Source organism: Pseudophryne corroboree, chromosome 2, assembly GCF_028390025.1.
Source record: "Pseudophryne corroboree isolate aPseCor3 chromosome 2, aPseCor3.hap2, whole genome shotgun sequence".
Lineage (NCBI taxonomy): Eukaryota > Metazoa > Chordata > Amphibia > Anura > Myobatrachidae > Pseudophryne > Pseudophryne corroboree.
In genome coordinates, this window is record NC_086445.1 from 223,912,086 (window position 1) to 223,932,437 (window position 20,352).

At 46.9% G+C, this 20,352-nt stretch overlaps 1 protein-coding gene across 22 annotated transcripts in view; it reads right to left on the reverse strand.

Annotated features, from left to right (window-relative positions):
- LOC135010635 (thrombospondin-4-like) overlaps positions 1-20,352 on the reverse strand; it is a 509,209-nt gene that overhangs the window by 248,715 nt on the left and 240,142 nt on the right. For 18 of the 22 annotated variants that reach the window (XM_063952413.1, XM_063952406.1, XM_063952410.1 and 15 more), the window contains 2 exons: positions 13,368-13,412; positions 12,437-12,481 (listed from right to left, as the gene is read on the reverse strand). The exons of 2 other annotated variants lie outside the window; for them this stretch is intronic. In XM_063952413.1, coding sequence (XP_063808483.1) covers positions 12,437-12,481; positions 13,368-13,412 — 90 coding nt within the window. The remainder of the gene's footprint in view (positions 1-12,436; positions 12,482-13,367; positions 13,413-20,352) is intronic. 2 more of the 22 variants (XM_063952411.1, XM_063952401.1) reach the window with 1 other exon arrangement.

The following is a 20,352-nucleotide window of genomic DNA, read 5'->3' on the forward strand; positions in this document are numbered from 1 at the left end:
CACAGCTTCTGCAGGGAAATCTAATACCTCTTCTCATCAATATCAGAATAATTCTGCTGTAGCCGCCAAAGTCAAGAAAAATCCCAAGGCTACTCACTTAAAGTCTGAACGTGCTACAGAGCTGGATACCGATCTGAGTACAGTTTTCTCAGCTTTGTCCCTAAGCTTGTCTGAGCAACCTAATGTTCCATCTGCTGATTCGGATAAAGGACTTCAGACTAATATTGCTGAGAAGGATACTGATGTTGCTTCCTCAATCCAGTCATCAGAGTCATTTGCGTCTGCGACTGACGCGAGTGTCGCAGCTTCAGGGAAAATTACTAGCATCTCCATCCAGAATGAGATTTCAAGTGACTTTTCAGTCTCATTTGAGGATTCCAGCGAGGCAACTTCAGAAAGGATATTTTCTCATCGATGTCGGTATAATTCTGCTGTAGCATCTAAAGTCAAGAAAAATACCAAGGCTATTGACCTAATGTCTGCATGTGTACCTCATTCTAATGTTTCAGTGGCATCTGTATCATTGAGTCCAATTTCATCCTCCACTCAGTCTTCAGAATATTCAGCCAATGCTCCGTTTTTTTGACCCATCGCTTTCTGAGCAAGATAATGCCTTGATGAACCAATACATTAGGAATTTCAGGGATGCCAAGAGTTGGAAAACAGTACAAAGACAACAGCCTGTTGATTTAAGAGTTGGTTATGTTTCCATTGATTCCACTCAAAGTTCCTTGTGTTGTTCTAAACTTGTTAATGCAGCTTATAAAACGGATGTTGTTACTCCCAAAGAAGACTGGTATCTTCCAATAGACTTGAACTCAGACTCTGAATTTGATCCAGTTTATGATGCTACTCCTTTCCTGGGAGGTCCCGTTCGTTCCTGTTATGCTTTAACGCATGAAGAGGTTCCAGAATTACCAAAAAACTCTACAGGTCTCGGTATGAAAAGTCCTCGTTATAGAACAAGATTTAATTTAAGTCTCAGTGGAGTGCTAGCTTCAAAAGCACAATCTTCTCGCACTACTAATCTAGGAAAGGAACCTTCTACAGTTTATTCCTCAGTCCTTTCAGTTAAAGGAAATTCCAGTTTTGTCAATGATGGATGGTCTACCTGTTCAGAAGATGAAGATCAGGAAGACTTCTGAAGAATCCAGCTTAAATTTTGTTTCTGGACCCTCTGGTTTCCACTTTTCTGAATCTTTGTGTACAAGTTATTCATCAAGTTCCTCTAAGACCAAAGATGGGTGTCCGGAGTCCACCCTTGAAGAGGGGGGTACTGTCACAATCCTGACTGTAGTTCTCGTATTTGGTGACTTACCCCTGCCATCTGTCCTGGATCCTGTGCCGTTTTGCTCACTGAGATAAACAGCTTGTCAGCACCATGAGTTTCCTGAGTTCTCTGCTTGGAAGGTAATAGTTAACGAGCTCTACCTGTGATTAATCTTTGGTGTGAGTCTGAATTCAGCAATCTGAAGTTTAAGCCTAAAAGCCAGCATCCTCTGTTTGTTTGCAGAAGTTCAGGCTTCAGTGTTCTCTCGGCCTGCTAGGCCTCGCTCCACTTCACAGCCTAGTCTAGAGTACTCACATGACAGTGACTGTTCACCTGACCCAGAGCTGTCCAATCCTGTGCCAGCTCTGAATCACCTGACATTGCTCACCAATCACCAAGGACCAGGAAGTATAAGTCTGAAGGCTGGAGTTGGAAACTCTGCCAGTTCCTCGTGTCACACACAGCTCTGTGTGAGCTTTGAAGCTGAGCTCCCTAAAGGTAACCCTTGTATTTTAGTTCCTGTAAAAACTCTGTTCCTTTGTTACCCGTTTGGATTACATTTGTGTTGCCATTGATATCCAGTATTTCCACGAGTCTCAACTTAAAGGCACAGTATGGTATTCCGCAGTCTCAACTTAAAGGCATAGTTGCAGTGTTTCATCTTAAAGGCACAGTACAGTATTCCACAGTCTCAACTTAAAGACACAGCTGCAGTGTTTCATCTTAAAGGCACAGTACAGTATTCCACAGTCTCAACTTAAAGGCACAGTTGCAGTGTTTCATCTTAAAGGTACAGTCGCAGTATTCCAGTCTCAACTGAAAACCACAGCTGCAGTATTCTACCGTCACAGCCGCAGGGTTCTTCAGCCTCATACTAGAGTTATAGCTACAGTCATCGTTCTACTTTCAGTTGCGTTTCTAGTTATATCCGGTACCAGCCCGCATTACAGTTGCATCCCAGTCTCACCAGTAACCAGTCCGTCTTACTATCTTGCCAGTAACCTTAAGTACATAAGCACCTACTCCTGTGACACTATATCCAGTACAGTCTCACCTATACATTCATCATCATCCTGCTATCAAAGTCCCTGGTGATCCAGTGGTCAGGATATGGCTTCCTCTGCCGAGGCCCGGGTTCGATCCCCGGTCAGGGATTGCTCTTTCTTTTCACTGATTCCTACAGACCAGCCTAATATTCACATAGTCTCCCAGTTGCCCGCACAGACTTCACTAACACCGGGTTCACAAAACCACAGTCATGACAGTAGGAACTGGCTGCATGGACCCGGCCGAAAGTGTTTGTCTGACGCAGGACCTCCTAAGCAATATTGCAGGACGCTTGGAGGGTTTGGAGTCGACTCAGCATCAATTGGCACAGTGTCTGCAGCGGAATTCGTTCTCCAGAGATTCTCTGACTTTCTGCACTAAGACTCTTGACCAACTGCAGATTTTCTACCAGAAGTTATTACAGTTACAAGAACTTTTGTCTAGTATTCTTTCTGTGATGCCTGATCTCTTCAGGAATACTACCAACGTTGTTGATCCTGTTTTGTCCCATCCAGTTAATAGTGTTTCTTCCTCTGTGCAAGGAAAAGTTTTTCTTCAGAGCTATCCACGGCCCAAGCTCTCTGAAGCTGAACGTCAGCGGCGTAGGGAGCCACACCTCTGTCTTTACTGTGGAAATTCCGGTCATTTTGTTAAAGACTGCATTCTTTGCAAGCCAGGAAATGGTGACAAATCTCAGTATCATAGTGCTCATGTCTACAAGTTATCCACAGTAGCCGATCCTGCTACTGCTGACGGGGTTATCAAGAAGGCTACTCTGAAAGAGACTCAAATTTATGACTGGGGTCCGGTGATTAAAAGACCTTATCCCAAGATGGGCGTCCAGAGAAGAATGTTCAAGCCATTTAGAGTCACAGAGGAGTCCATGTCTACAGCCCAAGGAGGCGCGTCTGTGTCTACAGCCCAAGGAGGGGCGTCCGTGCCTACAGCCCAAGGAGGGGCGTCCGTGCCTACAGCCCAAGGAGGGGCGTCCGTGCCTACAGCCCAAGGAGGGGCGTCCATGCCTACAGCCCAAGGAGGGGCGTCCGTGCCTACAGCCCAAGGAGGGGCGTCCGTGCCTACAGCCCAAGGAGGGGCGTCCATGCCTACAGCCCAAGGAGGGGCGTCCGTGCCTACAGCCCAAGGAGGGGCATCCGTGCCTACAGCCCAAGGAGGGGCGTCCGTGCCTACAGCCCAAGGAGGGGCGTCCGTGTCTTCAGCCCCAGGAGGGGGTTCAGAGCGTGCAGCCCCAGGAGGGGGTTCTTCAGAGTGTCCAGCCCCAGGAGAGGGTTCTTCAGAGTGTCCAGCCCCAGGAGGGGGTTCTTCAGAGTGTCCAGCCCCAGGAGTGGGTTCTTCAGAGTATCCAGCCCCAGGAGGGGGTTCTTCAGAGTGTCCAGCCCAAGGAGGGGGTTCTTCAGAGTGTCCAGCCCCAGGAGGGGGTTCTTCAGAGCATCCAGCCCCAGGAGGGGGTTCAGAGCGTCCAGCCCCAGTGAGGAGTTCAGAGCGTGCAGCCCCAGGAGGGGGTCCGAGTGTGCAGCCCCAGGAGGGTTATCCAGTGTTCAGGCTCTAGTAGGGGCATATGAGTCTTCTACTCAGGAAGGAGTGTCTGATCTGTCAACCCCAGGAGGGGTGCTGGAGATAGCAACCCTGAGAGAGGTGTCTGATTCGTCAACCCCAGGAGGGGTCACCACAGTTTCAGCCCCAAGGGAAGTATCCAGAGTCAAGTTTCCAGATGGGAATCTTTGTGCTACAGATGCAGTTATGAACTCCTGTTCGCCGTCTTCTGAGAGCACCACCATGTTAGCATCCAGCATGGTTCAGGTCCAGGATGGACCATCTGAACACTTGGATTCTACTCACTCCGGTTCCAGCCGGAATCCGTCTCCCCTGGTTCCAGCCGGTCCAGCAATACCCCAGGCCCAGCCTGGTCAGTCCGTCCCGGTTCCAGCCGGTCCAGCAATACCCCAGGCCCAGCCTGGTGAGTTCGTCCCGGTTCCAGCCGGTCCAGCAATACTCCAGGCCCAGTCTGGTCAGTCCATCCCGGTTCCAGCCGGTCCAGCAATACTCCAGGCCCAGCCTGGTCAGTCCGTCCCGGTTCCAGCCGGTCCAGCAATACTCCAGGCTCCACCTGGTCAGCCCGTCCCGGCTCTTGCCGGTCCAGCAATACTCCAGGACCAGCCTGGTCAGCCCGTACCGGTTCCAGCTGGTCCAGCAATATTCCAGGACCAGCCTGGTCAGTCTCCTTTGGTTCCAGCCAATTTAAGTATCCTCGGATCCAATCCGGTCCTACTTGTCCAGCCCAAGATTTCTCCAGTTTCAGTAAGTTCAAGCTCATCTGGACTCAAACCAATTCCAAGCATTGGTCCGAGTAAAGGACTTTTGTCAGTTAGTCCCAGTAAAGGACTTCCATCATCTAGTTCTAAAATTAGACTTCCGTCTGTCTCTGATTCTGTTTCCTCGTATTCCAGCATTGAGTCCACAGCTTCTGCAGGGAAATCTAATACCTCTTCTCATCAATATCAGAATAATTCTGCTGTAGCCGCCAAAGTCAAGAAAAATCCCAAGGCTACTCACTTAAAGTCTGAACGTGCTACAGAGCTGGATACCGATCTGAGTACAGTTTTCTCAGCTTTGTCCCTAAGCTTGTCTGAGCAACCTAATGTTCCATCTGCTGATTCGGATAAAGGACTTCAGACTAATATTGCTGAGAAGGATAATGATGTTGCTTCCTCAATCCAGTCATCAGAGTCATTTGCCTCAGTCGCAGACGCGAGTGTCGCAGCTTCAGGGAAAATTACTAGCATCTCCATCCAGAATGAGATTTCAAGTGACTTTTCAGTCTCATTTGAGGATTCCAGCGAGGCAACTTCAGAAAGGATATTTTCTCATCGATGTTGGGATAATTCTGCTGTAGCATCTAAAGTCAAGAAAAATACCAAGGCTATTGACCTAATGTCTGAATGTGTACCTCAGTCTAATGTTCAGTGGCATCTGTATCCTTGAGTCCAATTTTATCCTCCACTCAGTCTTCAGAATATTCAGCCAATGCTCCGTTTTTTTGACCCATCGCTTTCTGAGCAAGATAATGCCTTGATGAACCAATACATTAGGAATTTCAGGGATGCCAAGAGTTGGAAAACAGTACAAAGACAACAGCCTGTTGATTTAAGAGTTGGTTATGTTTCCATTGATTCCACTCAAAGTTCCTTGTGTTGTTCTAAACTTGTTAATGCAGCTTATAAAATGGATGTTGTTACTCCCAAAGAAGACTGGTATCTTCCAATAGACTTGGACTCAGACTCTGAATTTGATCCAGTTTATGATGCTACTCCTTTCCTGGGAGGTCCTGTTCGTTCCTGTTATGCTTTAACGCATGAAGAGGTTCCAGAATTACCAAAAAACTCTACAGGTCTCGGTATGAAAAGTCCTCGTTATAGAACAAGATTTAATTTAAGTCTCAGTGGAGTGCTAGCTTCAAAAGCACAATCTTCTCGCACTACTAATCTAGGAAAGGAACCTTCTACAGTTTATTCCTCAGTCCTTTCAGATGAAGGAAATTCCAGTTTTGTCAATGATGGATGGTCTACCTGTTCAGAAGATGAAGATCAGGAAGACTTCTGAAGAATCCAGCTTAAATTTTGTTTCTGGACCCTCTGGTTTCCACTTTTCTGAATCTTTATGTACAAGTTATTCATCAAGTTCCTCTAAGACCAAAGATGGGTGTCCGGAGTCCACCCTTGAAGAGGGGGTACTGTCACGATCCTGACTGTAGTTCTCGTATTTGGTGACTTACCCCTGCCATCTGTCCTGGATCCTGTGCCGTTTTGCTCACTGAGATAAACAGCTTGTCAGCACCATGAGTTTCCTGAGTTCTCTGCCTGGAAGGTAATAGTTACCGAGCTCTACCTGTGATTAATCTTTGGTGTGAGTCTGAATTCAGCAATCTGAAGTTTAAGCCTAAAAGCCAGCATCCTCTGTTTGTTTGCAGAAGTTCAGGCTTCAGTGTTCTCTCGGCCTGCTAGGCCTCGCTCCACTTCACAGCCTAGTCTAGAGTACTCACATGACAGTGACTGTTCACCTGACCCAGAGCTGTCCAATCCTGTGCCAGCTCTGAATCACCTGACACTGCTCACCAATCACCAAGGACCAGGAAGTATAAGTCTGAAGGCTGGAGTTGGAAACTCTGCCAGTTCCTCGTGTCACACACAGCTCTGTGTGAGCTTTGAAGCTGAGCTCCCTAAAGGTAACCCTTGTATTTTAGTTCCTGTAAAAACTCTGTTCCTTTGTTACCCAGTTTGGATTACATTTGTGTTGCCATTGATATCCAGTATTTCCACGAGTCTCAACTTAAAGGCACAGTATGGTATTCCGCAGTCTCAACTTAAAGGCATAGTTGCAGTGTTTCATCTTAAAGGCACAGTACAGTATTCCACAGTCTCAACTTAAAGACACAGCTGCAGTGTTTCATCTTAAAGGCACAGTACAGTATTCCACAGTCTCAACTTAAAGGCACAGTTGCAGTGTTTCATCTTAAAGGTACAGTCGCAGTATTCCAGTCTCAACTGAAAACCACAGCTGCAGTATTCTACCGTCACAGCCGCAGGGTTCTTCAGCCTCGTACTAGAGTTATAGCTACAGTCATCGTTCTACTTTCAGTTGCGTTTCTAGTTATATCCGGTACCAGCCCGCATTACAGTTGCATCCCAGTCTCACCAGTAACCAGTCCGTCTTACTATCTTGCCAGTAACCTTGAGTACATAAGCACCTACTCCTGTGACACTATATCCAGTACAGTCTCACCTATACATTCATCATCCTGCTATCAAAGTCCCTGGTGATCCAGTGGTCAGGATACGGCTTCCTCTGCCGAGGCCCGGGTTCGATCCCCGGTCAGGGATTGCTCCTTCTTCTCACTGATTCCTACAGACCAGCCTAATATTCACATAGTCTCCCAGTTGCCCGCACAGACTTCACTAACACCGGGTTCACAAAACCACAGTCATGACAAATATATGGAGTGTATTAGGCACTTGGACTACTACACTGTGAAGGCATTTAGGTCTGGGGACAGATAGAAAGTGACCCCACTTATTGTGTAAGCATGGGAGTGTGTGTTGTGAGCATGAGGCCCTGCTCTAAATAAGCTGTTGAGTTTTTGGAGACCTGTGCGCAGGTCCCCTTGATAAGGTAACAGATTTGCTAAGTATTATAATGAGACCCATCTGGGCAACAGACAGTCAAGCTCCTGATAGGAGGAAACCCACAAGGTTATTCGCTATGCACAATGTACTGTAGCAACCAGGGGTAATCCTTTGTTACCTTCAGATAGGTTCCCACAGTCACTTAATTGCCACTCATTTCCACTCAATTTTGACCACCTCACAGCTCACAATATTGTTTTCATCCGCCTGAGGTCAAAGGCTGCTGCATGCTGGCTTGTTATTAAGCGACAGAGCAGTGGCACAAACACACGGCAGTTTATAGCACATCTATGAAACATTGCCACAAACAATAGATCCATATGTGTTTTTTTCTTTTTTTTCTTTTGAACTGGCAGCTCGGTTCAAACTGCGTGGAGTCTAAGGGTTTTGAAAAAAAGTGCACTAGAGTAAAGGCACCAAACAGTACAAACAATAGAACTTACATATACCGTACCAGTCAAAAGTTTGGACACACTTTCTCATTCAAATGAATGAGAAAGTGTGTCCAAACTTTTGACTGGTACTATATAGTAACATAGTAATTGAGGTTGAATAGAGGCAAAATGCCCATCATGTTCAACCTGTTTTAAGTTGTGTTGATTATAATGTACCTGCTGAAGTAATGTTTTATGACTAGTTAACAATTATAAATCATGTTACACCCAGATTAACAACTTCAATATTTTAAATGTTATAACCTTGGATATCATTTTCAATCAGAAATATATCCAATAAATTTTTTTTATGCATTTACAGAGTCCGCCATTACTACCTTCCCTGGCAGTGAATTCCAAATCCTTATTGCCCTAACAGTGAAGAACCCTTTCCTCCGTTGCGTGCGGAATTTTCTCTCCTCCAGCCTCAGCGAGTCCCCATGTGTCCTAAACAGTGTTCTTTTAATAAATAATTTAGCTGATAACTCTTTGTAATGCCCCTTTACATATTTGAAGATATTAATAATGTATCCTCTTAGTCGCCTCTTTTCCAGTGTATACATATTCAAACTAGTAAGCCTTTCCTCGTCACCCAGTCCCTCTAGCCCTTTATTAAATTTAGTAGCTCTTCTTTGAACCCTTTCGAGTTCACCGATATCTTTTTTATACAGTGGTGCCCAAAACTGAACACAATATTCCAGGTGCGGACGTACCAATGATTTATACAGCTGCAGGATTACATCCTCGTCCCTTATGTCAATTCCCCGTTTTATGCATGCTAGCACCTTACTTGCCTTTTTTACTGCGCTTTGACATTGTATACGGTTATTAAGCCTATTATCAATGAGTACTCCCAAATCTTTTTCCAATACTGTTAACCCTAGACTTTCCCCATTTAATATGTAGGATGCAAGTTTGTTTTTAGAGTCACAGTTCAATTCAAACTGCATGGAGTTGCAGAGCTTATAGATGCACCTGAACAAAGCATACAGGGCCGGCTCCAGGCCTACTAGTACCCTGAGCGAGAATATGTAAAAGCGCCCACCCCTCCCCCTACGCGCTCCAGGAAAAGTGGGTGTGGTCTCTGTAAAAGTGGGCGTGGTCTCATAACTTCATATTATTAGACTATAAATAAATATATTTTCACACCCCCTCTACGCACACAATTAGCAGCCTTACACATAACAGCCACAGTAGTGTTCCTTACACACAATGTCTCCAGTATAGTGTCAGATACACAATGTGCAGTGCCAGATAGACATGACATGCCCCCCAGCAGTGCCAGCTACACACAATATGCCCCCCAGCAGTGCCAGCTACACATGAAAGTGTTCACTTTTTAGGGCAGGGTGCTGATCACAGGGAGGGCACATTTTTAAGTTAGGAGGGCAAAATGATGTACATACTGTAATGCTTGGTGCTCATCTACCTACATGGTAAAGCATGGACAGTGCGCGGCGAAGGCGCGCAGCAAAAATTCAGGGGCGTTGCTTCGTGGTAAAGGTGCGTGGCCACATAATAGTGGCAATTCGCATTACACCACACAGTAGTGCAGTTAATACACACTGCACCAGGTAGAACCTCCTAGACACTTTGCGCCAGGCAGAGCACGTTAGACACTTTGCGCCAGGCAGAGCACGTTAGACACTTTGCGCCAGGCAGAGCACGTTAGACACTTTGCGCCAGGCAGAGCACTGAGACTCATTGCCTAGCCACAGACGCCTAGCGGGAACACTACATGATATGCTCCCCAGCCGTGCCAGCTACACATGACATGCTCCCCAGCAGTGTCAGATACAGAAATGCCCCCACAGTGCCATAAATGCCCCCACAGTGCCAGATACATAAATGCCCCCACAGTGCCAGATACATAAATGCCTCCACAGTGCCAGATATGTCCCCACAGTTCCAGATACATAAATGCCCCTACAGTGCCAGATACATAAATGCCCCCACAGTGCCAGATATGCCCCCACAGTGCCAGATACAGAGATGCCCCCACACACAGTACAGATAAATGCCCCCACAGTGCCAGATATGCCCCCACAGTGCCAGATATGCCCCCACGGTGCCAGAAATGCCCCCAGTGTGCCAGAAATGCCCCCAGTGTGCCAGAAATGCCCCCAGTGTGCCAGAAATGCCCCCACAGTGCCAGAAATGCCCCCACAGTGCCAGATACAGAAATGCCCCCACAGTGCCAGATATGCCCCCACAGTGCCAGATATGCCCCCACAGTGCCAGATATGCCCCCAGTGTGCCAGATATGCCCCCAGTGTGCCAGAAATGCCCCCACAGTGCCAGAAACAGAAATGCCCCCACAGTGCCAGATATGCCCCTACAGTGCCAGATATGCCCCCACAGTGCCAGAAATGCCCCCACAGTGCCAGAAATGCCCCCACAGTGCCAGAAATGCCCCCACAGTGCCAGATACAGAAATGCCCCCACAGTGCCAGATATGCCCCAACAGTGCCAGATATGCCCCCACAGTGCCAGATATGCCCCCACAGTGCAGATATGCCCCCACAGTGCCAGATACATAAATGCCCCCAGTGCCAGATACATAAATGCCCCCACAGTGCCAGATACATAAATGCCCCCACAGTGCAGATATGACCCCACAGTGACAGATATGCCCCCACACAGTGCCAGTGCCCCCACAGTGCAGATATGACCCCACACAGTGCCAGTGCCCCCACAGTGCAGATATGACCCCACAGTGCAGATATGACCCCACAGTGACAGATATGCCCCCACACAGTGCCAGTGCCCCCACAGTGCAGATGACCCCACAGTGACAGATATGCCCCCACACAGTGCCAGTGCCCCCACAGTGCAGATATGACCCCACAGTGCAGATATGACCCCCACAGTGCAGATATGACCCCACACAGTGCCAGTGCCCCCACAGTGCAGATGACCCCACAGTGCCAGATATGCCCCCACAGTGCAGATGACCCTACAGTGTCAGATATGCCCCCACACAGTGCCCGATGATCCCCACAATACCTGCGGCGGCGATGGGAGGGGAAGTGCTGCCGTCTGAGGGCACCGACTGTCTGTTCCCGGCCGCTCGAGTGCTCCATGCGCGCTGCGCTGCGCGGCGCAGCGCACACAGCCACACACAGTCAAAGGGGACCGCGAGGAGAGCTGCAGTGTACAGGGCCGGCTCCAGGTACGACTATGGCGGCGCCAGCGCGCAGCGCCCATTAAGGGTGGCGCCCCGCGCGGCCGCTCTAGTTGAACATGCCTGGAGCCGGCCCTGAAAGCATACTAGTGTAAAGCACACCAAACGGTACAAACAATACAAGAATATCTTTATTTAGCACTTCGTAGCACAAGTTTTACTGCAGCAATTCAAAGGGGTTTTATTTTATTTTATTATGTACATGAATAATAACCACACAGGTGGACAGTGCACACAGGTTGTGCATACATTAAATAATACATTTTTTTCCTTTAAAAAAAAAAAACCCAAAAAAGCAAAAAACTTTAAAAAAAAAATGTTTTTATATTATTTTTTTTTACAACTTACAGTGAGAATACACAGTGTAGTTCTGCTTGTGAACAGTCACTTTAGATAAACACAGCACAGCCGATACAGCAAAATACAGTGCAGAATACAGCAGCATGCCCCTGTACACACTGACTATTTAAAGCACAGCTTGTGAGTCTGGACACAGTACAGCCAATACAGCAGAGTACAGCACAGCATACAGCACTGTTCCTCTATACACACTGATAATAGAGCACAGCTTGGAGTCTGGACACAGCACAGCCAATATAGCAGAGTACAGCACAGCATACATTAGCGTGCCTGAGAGTGAAATGGCGCCGAGTCTCGACCGCTGCACCCTTATAGAGAACCCAAAACCTGCGAGAATCTGACACCGGAATGATGATGTTCAGATTCGAATTGAAATCCGAGCTTGGCGGGAAAACCCAATCCAAGAATCGGATTTGACTTGGATCCCCATGTTCGGAGTTCATCTCTAGCTTTAATTAGCATTGCCAGTGTGCATGGGCTGTGTTCTTTTTTGCAGAGGCTGGGTTAGAGTGCAGTGAAATTGCAATCAAGGGGACAAGAGTGACCTTGGAAAGTAGAGTCCATATTTTGTTTTCTGTCTAGGCCAGTCTGTCCAATGCATTCAGGTACCAGCACAGACCTTTTGTTTTCCCCCTGTTTGTGTCTTCTTCCCCTTTAGACCAATTCTGTATGACGCACTTAGGTCCTAGCACAGATAATGGTGCTTGTTTCTCAATTAATATTTGTGGGAGAAATCGTATATTTTGGGACACAAAAGCAGCCCACATAGTTTTCTATGGGGGCTGCTCTACTGTTGAATGTGATAGCCATTGTATCCTATGGGCTACATAACACACAATTTACCAGGAGAGGGATCTGCGCATGCAGTAGCACAGGGGTCCGAAAGGAGAAGTGAAGTGATTGCACCTTTTGAAGTTAACAAAAAGGATTTGAGTGGCCTTACCTTGAGTAGAGGTTGGAATGATTTTGCTATTATCTCCATCTTTATCTTCATGTGTTGCAATTAAAAAAAGGAAAGCAACATTAGTGTTAATTATAATTAGTCAGTACTGGTTATCACTGAATACCAAAAGAACAGCTACTTATTAAATCTGTCACATTGATATATGTAGTCTCATATTTGAAAAAATAAATACAGCTCAATAGCAGCCTTGATATATCGGTTAATCTCAGAAAAAAGAAGACAGGGCTTTCTTGAATGAAAAGAATAACAACTCTAAGAATAGACATAAAAAAAACTCACCGTCGCTCACTAGTTCTGTGAACTACAAGATCCAACATGCCCGACTAGCCAGAGGTCATGTTGGGTTTGCAGTTCACAATAGCTGGAGAGCTTCAGCATGCTTTTATTCTACGGCAACAGGCAAACATTACACAAGTCATTATTGTGCTACCTATCTAGCAGTCTACAGCTAGTCCTTGGCCAGGTCTGGTTGGGAATTACAGTTATTGTAGTGGAGTCATAGTGCGGTATCATATTAGCTGTGGTGAATTACTGCAGCTAATGGATTCCCCCAGGGCTATTCTATTAGATCCATAGCCCGGCACTTATCTGGGATTTTTCTTCAGAATCCCCAATAACCAGCCCCAGGAGACCCGTTATCGGACGGTAACACATGGGTACACAAACTTATCACAGATCCCATGTTTTTTCGCCCGATAATGTGTGATTTACCACAGGGTAAAAACGGGCTGTAATTGAATAGCCCAATAGCATTACTGGGCTAAAAAACCCGTCATTACCGTGCCGCACGTAGTATGATACCACCCTTAGGCTGAAAATACTCTCAAATATCTTGCAGCATCTCATAGATTCCATTCTCCATGACCTCACTTCTTTCTGCTATTAATAATAAGGGTGTGACTGAGTTTACCTTGACTAGTGGATGAAGGCTTTTTGTTAAGAATCCCATCTTGATCTATACGTATAGGAAAACCACAATAGTGTTAATTAGACAGTACTGACTATTATTGAATACAAAAACAAAATAGCTACTTATGAATTCTTTCACATAGTCCACACATAGGGTCATATTTACTACATTCCATTTTTAAAATGCGATTGCTGTGTGATATTTTCGCCTTAGTTTGCATTGTGTATCACTTGAGTGTATTCAAATTTCCAGGCATGGACAGAGCTTGCAAGAAAGCTCTGTCCCTGCGAACCCCTCAGCACAATTATCACTGTTTTTTTTTTTTTTAAATACAGTGAGAATGTTTATGTGCAGCCCAATCCCACGCCCCCCGAAACAACAATAGGTAAATGATAGAGATGAGCGGGTTCGGTTCCTCGGAATCCGAACCCGCCCGAACTTCATGTTTTTTTTCACGGGTCCGAGCGACTCGGATCTTCCCGCCTTGCTCGGTTAACCCGAGCGCGCCCGAACGTCATCATGACGCTGTCGGATTCTCGCGAGGCTCGGATTCTATCGCGAGACTCGGATTCTATATAAGGAGCCGCGCGTCGCCGCCATTTTCACACGTGCATTGAGATTCATAGGGAGAGGACGTGGCTGGCGTCCTCTCCATTTAGATTAGAAGAGAGAGAGTGAGATTGATTTTAAACAGAGACACTTGATTTACTGGAGCTTAGGAGTACTGTAGAGAGTGCAGAGTTTAGTAGTGACTGACCACAGTGACCACCAGACAGTGCAGTTTTATTTAATATAATCCGTTCTCTGCCTGAAAAAAACGATACACAGTGACTCAATCACATACCATATCTGTGTGCACTGCTCAGCCCAGTGTGCTGCATCATCTATGTATATATCTGACTGTGCTCACACAGCTTATAATTGTGGGGGAGACTGGGGAGCAGTGCCAGTTATAGGTTATAGCAGGAGCCAGGAGTACATATTATAATTAAAATTAAACAGTGCACACTTTTGCTGCAGGAGTGCCACTGCCAGTGTGACTGACCAGTGACCTGACCACACTGACCACCAGTATAGTTAGTAGTATACTATATTGTGATTGCCTGAAAAAGTTAAACACTCGTCGTGTGACTTGTGTGGTGTGTTTTTTTTTATTCTATAAAAAACTCATTCTGCTGACAGACAGTGTCCAGCAGGTCCGTCATTATATAATATATACCTGTCCGGCTGCAGTAGTGATATATATATATTTTTTATATCATTATTTATCATCCAGTCGCAGCAGACACAGTACGGTAGTTCACGGCTGTAGCTACCTCTGTGTCGGCACTCGGCAGTCCGTCCATAATTGTATACCACCTACCCGTGGTTTTTTTTTTCTTTCTTCTTTATACATACATACTACATCTCTTTATCAACCAGTCTATATTAGCAGCAGACACAGTACAGTAGACCACGGCTGTAGCTACCTCTGTGTCGGCACTCGGCAGTCCATCCATAATTGTATACCACCTACCCGTGGTTTTTTTTTTCTTTCTTCTTTATACATACATACTACATCTCATTATCAACCAGTCTATATTAGCAGCAGACACAGTACAGTACGGTAGTCCACGGCTGTAGCTACCTCTGTGTCGGCACTCGGCAGTCCGTCCATAATTGTATACCACCTACCCGTGTTTTTTTTTTCTTTCTTCTTTATACATACATACTACATCTCTTTATCAACCAGTCTATATTAGCAGCAGACACAGTACAGTAGTCCACGGCTGTAGCTACCTCTGTGTCGGCACTCGGCAGTCCATCCATAATTGTATACCACCTACCCGTGGTTTTTTTTCTTTCTTCTTTATACATACATACTACATCTCTTTATCAACCAGTCTATATTAGCAGCAGACACAGTACAGTAGTCCACGGCTGTAGCTACCTCTGTGTCGGCACTCGGCAGTCCGTCCATAATTGTATACCACCTACCCGTGGTTTTTTTTTCTTTCTTCTTTATACATACATACTACATCTCTTTATCAACCAGTCTATATTAGCAGCAGACACAGTACAGTAGTCCACGGCTGTAGCTACCTCTGTGTCGGCACTCGGCAGTCCATCCATAATTGTATACCACCTACCCGTGGTTTTTTTTTCTTTCTTCTTTATACATACATACTACATCTCTTTATCAACCAGTCTATATTAGCAGCAGACACAGTACAGTAGTCCACGGCTGTAGCTACCTCTGTGTCGGCACTCGGCAGTCCATCCATAATTGTATACCACCTACCCGTGGTTTTTTTTTCTTTCTTCTTTATACATACATACTACATCTCTTTATCAACCAGTCTATATTAGCAGCAGACACAGTACAGTAGTCCACGGCTGTAGCTACCTCTGTGTCGGCACTCGGCAGTCCGTCCATAATTGTATACCACCTACCCGTGGTTTTTTTTTCTTTCTTCTTTATACATACATACTACATCTCTTTATTAACCAGTCTATATTAGCAGCAGACACAGTACAGTAGTCCACGGCTGTAGCTACCTCTGTGTCGGCACTCGGCAGTCCATCCATAATTGTATACTAGTATCCATCCATCTCCATTGTTTACCTGAGGTGCCTTTTAGTTGTGCCTATTAAAATATGGAGAACAAAAATGTTGAGGTTCCAAAATTAGGGAAAGATCAAGATCCACTTCCACCTCGTGCTGAAGCTGCTGCCACTAGTCATGGCCGAGACGATGAAATGCCAGCAACGTCGTCTGCCAAGGCCGATGCCCAATGTCATAGTACAGAGCATGTCAAATCCAAAACACCAAATATCAGTAAAAAAAGGACTCCAAAACCTAAAATAAAATTGTCGGAGGAGAAGCGTAAACTTGCCAATATGCCATTTACCACACGGAGTGGCAAGGAACGGCTGAGGCCCTGGCCTATGTTCATGGCTAGTGGTTCAGCTTCACATGAGGATGGAAGCACTCAGCCTCTCGCTAGAAAAATGAAAAGACTCAAGCTGGCAAAAGCAGTAGCACCGCAAAGAACTGTGCGTTCTTCGAAATCCCAAATCCACAAGGAGAGTCCGACTCCAATTGTGTCGGTTGCAATGCCTGACCTTCCCAACACTGGACGTGAAGAGCATGCGCCTTCCACCATTTGCACGCCCCCTGCAAGTGATGGAAGGAGCACCCGCAGTCCAGTTCCTGATAGTCAGATTGAAGATGTCAGTGTTGAAGTACACCAGGATGAGGAGGATATGGGTGTTGCTGGCGCTGGGGAGGAAATTGACCAGGAGGATTCTGATGGTGAGGTGGTTTGTTTAAGTCAGGCACCCGGGGAGACACCTGTTGTCCGTGGGAGGAATATGGCCGTTGACATGCCTGGTGAAAATACCAAAAAAATCAGCTCTTCGGTGTGGAAGTATTTCACCAGAAATGCGGACAACAGGTGTCAAGCCGTGTGTTCCCTCTGTCAAGCTGTAATAAGTAGGGGTAAGGACGTTAACCACCTCGGAACATCCTCCCTTATACGTCACCTGCAGCGCATTCATAATAAGTCAGTGACAAGTTCAAAAACTTGGGCCGACAGCGGAAGCAGTCCACTGACCAGTAAATCCCTTCCTCTTGTAACCAAGCTCACGCAAACCACCCCACCAACTCCCTCAGTGTCAATTTCCTCCTTCCCCAGGAATGCCAATAGTCCTGCAGGCCATGTCACTGGCAATTCTGATGATTCCTCTCCTGCCTGGGATTCCTCCGATGCATCCTTGCGTGTAACGCCTACTGCTGCTGGCGCTGTTGTTGTTGCTGCTGGGAGTCGATGGTCATCCCAGAGGGGAAGTCGTAAGACCACTTGTACTACTTCCACCAAGCAATTGACTTTCCAACAGTCCTTTGCGAGGAAGATGAAATATCACAGCAGTCATCCTACTGCAAAGCGGATAACTGAGGCCTTGACATCCTGGGTGGTGAGAAACGTGGTTCCGGTATCCATCATTACTGCAGAGCCAACTAGAGACTTGTTGGAGGTACTGTGTCCCCGGTACCAAATTCCATCTAGGTTCCATTTCTCTAGGCAGGCGATACCGAAAATGTACACAGACCTCAGAAAAAGAGTCACCAGTGTCCTAAAAAATGCAGCTGTACCCAATGTCCACTTAACCACGGACATGTGGACAAGTGGAGCAGGGCAGGGTCAGGACTATATGACTGTGACAGCCCACTGGGTAGATGTATGGACTCCCGCCGCAAGAACAGCAGCGGCGGCACCAGTAGCAGCATCTCGCAAACGCCAACTCTTTCCTAGGCAGGCTACGCTTTGTATCACCGGTTTCCAGAATACGCACACAGCTGAAAACCTCTTACGGCAACTGAGGAAGATCATCGCGGAATGGCTTACCCCAATTGGACTCTCCTGTGGATTTGTGGCATCGGACAACGCCAGCAATATTGTGTGTGCATTAAATCTGGGCAAATTCCAGCACGTCCCATGTTTTGCACATACCTTGAATTTGGTGGTGCAGAATTTTTTAAAAAACGACAGGGGCGTGCAAGAGATGCTGTCGGTGGCCAGAAGAATTGCGGGACACTTTCGGCGTACAGGCACCACGTACAGAAAACTGGAGCACCACCAAAAACTACTGAACCTGCCCTGCCATCATCTGAAGCAAGAAGTGGTAACGAGGTGGAATTCAACCCTCTATATGCTTCAGAGGTTGGAGGAGCAGCAAAAGGCCATTCAAGCCTATACAATTGAGCACGATATAGGAGGTGGAATGCACCTGTCTCAAGCGCAGTGGAGAATGATTTCAACGTTGTGCAAGGTTCTGATGCCCTTTGAACTTGCCACACGTGAAGTCAGTTCAGACACTGCCAGCCTGAGTCAGGTCATTCCCCTCATCAGGCTTTTGCAGAAGAAGCTGGAGACATTGAAGGAGGAGCTAACACGGAGCGATTCCGCTAGGCATGTGGGACTTGTGGATGGAGCCCTTAATTCGCTTAACAAGGATTCACGGGTGGTCAATCTGTTGAAATCAGAGCACTACATTTTGGCCACCGTGCTCGATCCTAGATTTAAAGCCTACCTTGGATCTCTCTTTCCGGCAGACACAAGTCTGCTGGGGTTGAAAGACCTGCTGGTGAGAAAATTGTCAAGTCAAGCGGAACGCGACCTGTCAACAACATCTCCTCCTTCACATTCTCCCGCAACTGGGGGTGCGAGGAAAAGGCTCAGAATTCCGAGCCCACCCGCTGGCGGTGATGCAGGGCAGTCTGGAGCGACTGCTGATGCTGACATCTGGTCCGGACTGAAGGACCTGACAACGATTACGGACATGTCGTCTACTGTCACTGCATATGATTCTCTCACCATTGAAAGAATGGTGGAGGATTATATGAGTGACCGCATCCAAGTAGGCACGTCACACAGTCCGTACTTATACTGGCAGGAAAAAGAGGAAATTTGGAGGCCCTTGCACAAACTGGCTTTATTCTACCTAAGTTGCCCTCCCACAAGTGTGTACTCCGAAAGAGTGTTTAGTGCCGCCGCTCACCTTGTCAGCAATCGGCGTACGAGGTTACATCCAGAAAATGTGGAGAAGATGATGTTCATTAAAATGAATTATAATCAATTCCTCCGTGGAGACATTCACCAGCAGCAATTGCCTCCACAAAGTACACAGGGTGCTGAGATGGTGGATTCCAGTGGGGACGAATTGATAATCTGTGAGGAGGGGGATGTACACGGTGATATATCGGAGGATGATGATGAGGTGGACATCTTGCCTCTGTAGAGCCAGTTTGTGCAAGTAGAGATTAATTGCTTCTTTTTTGGGGGGGTCCAAACCAACCCGTCATATCAGTCACAGTCGTGTGGCAGACCCTGTCACTGAAATGATGGGTTGGTTAAAGTGTGCATGTCCTGTTTATACAACATAAGGGTGGGTGGGAGGGCCCAAGGACAATTCCATCTTGCACCTCTTTTTTCTTTTCTTTTTCTTTGCGTCATGTGCTGTTTGGGGAGGGTTTTTTGGAAGGGACATCCTGCGTGACACTGCAGTGCCACTCCTAGATGGGCCCGGTGTTTGTGTCGGCCACTAGGGTCGCTTATCTTACTCACACAGTCAGCTACCTCATTGCGCCTCTTTTTTTCTTTGCGTCATGTGCTGTTTGGGGAGGGTTTTTTGGAAGGGACATCCTGCGTGACACTGCAGTGCCACTCCTAGATGGGCCCGGTGTTTGTGTTGGCCACTAGGGTCGCTTATCTTACTCACACAGTCAGCTACCTCATTGCGCCTCTTTTTTTCTTTGCGTCATGTGCTGTTTGGGGAGGGTTTTTTGGAAGGGACATCCTGCGTGACACTGCAGTGCCACTCCTAGATGGGCCCGGTGTTTGTGTCGGCCACTAGGGTCGCTTATCTTACTCACACAGTCAGCTACCTCATTGCGCCTCTTTTTTTCTTTGCGTCATGTGCTTTTTGGGGAGGGTTTTTTGGAAGGGACATCCTGCGTGACACTGCAGTGCCACTCCTAGATGGGCCCGGTGTTTGTGTCGGCCACTAGGGTCGCTTATCTTACTCACACAGTCAGCTACCTCATTGCGCCTCTTTTTTTCTTTGCGTCATGTGCTGTTTGGGGAGGGTTTTTTGGAAGGGACATCCTGCGTGACACTGCAGTGCCACTCCTAGATGGGCCCGGTGTTTGTGTCGGCCACTAGGGTCGCTTATCTTACTCACACAGTCAGCTACCTCATTGCGCCTCTTTTTTTCTTTGCGTCATGTGCTGTTTGGGGAGTGTTTTTTGGAAGGGACATCCTGCGTGACACTGCAGTGCCACTCCTAGATGGGCCCGGTGTTTGTGTCGGCCACTAGGGTCGCTTATCTTACTCACACAGCTACCTCATTGCGCCTCTTTTTTTCTTTGCGTCATGTGCTGTTTGGGGAGGGTTTTTTGGAAGGGCCATCCTGCGTGACACTGCAGTGCCACTCCTAGATGGGC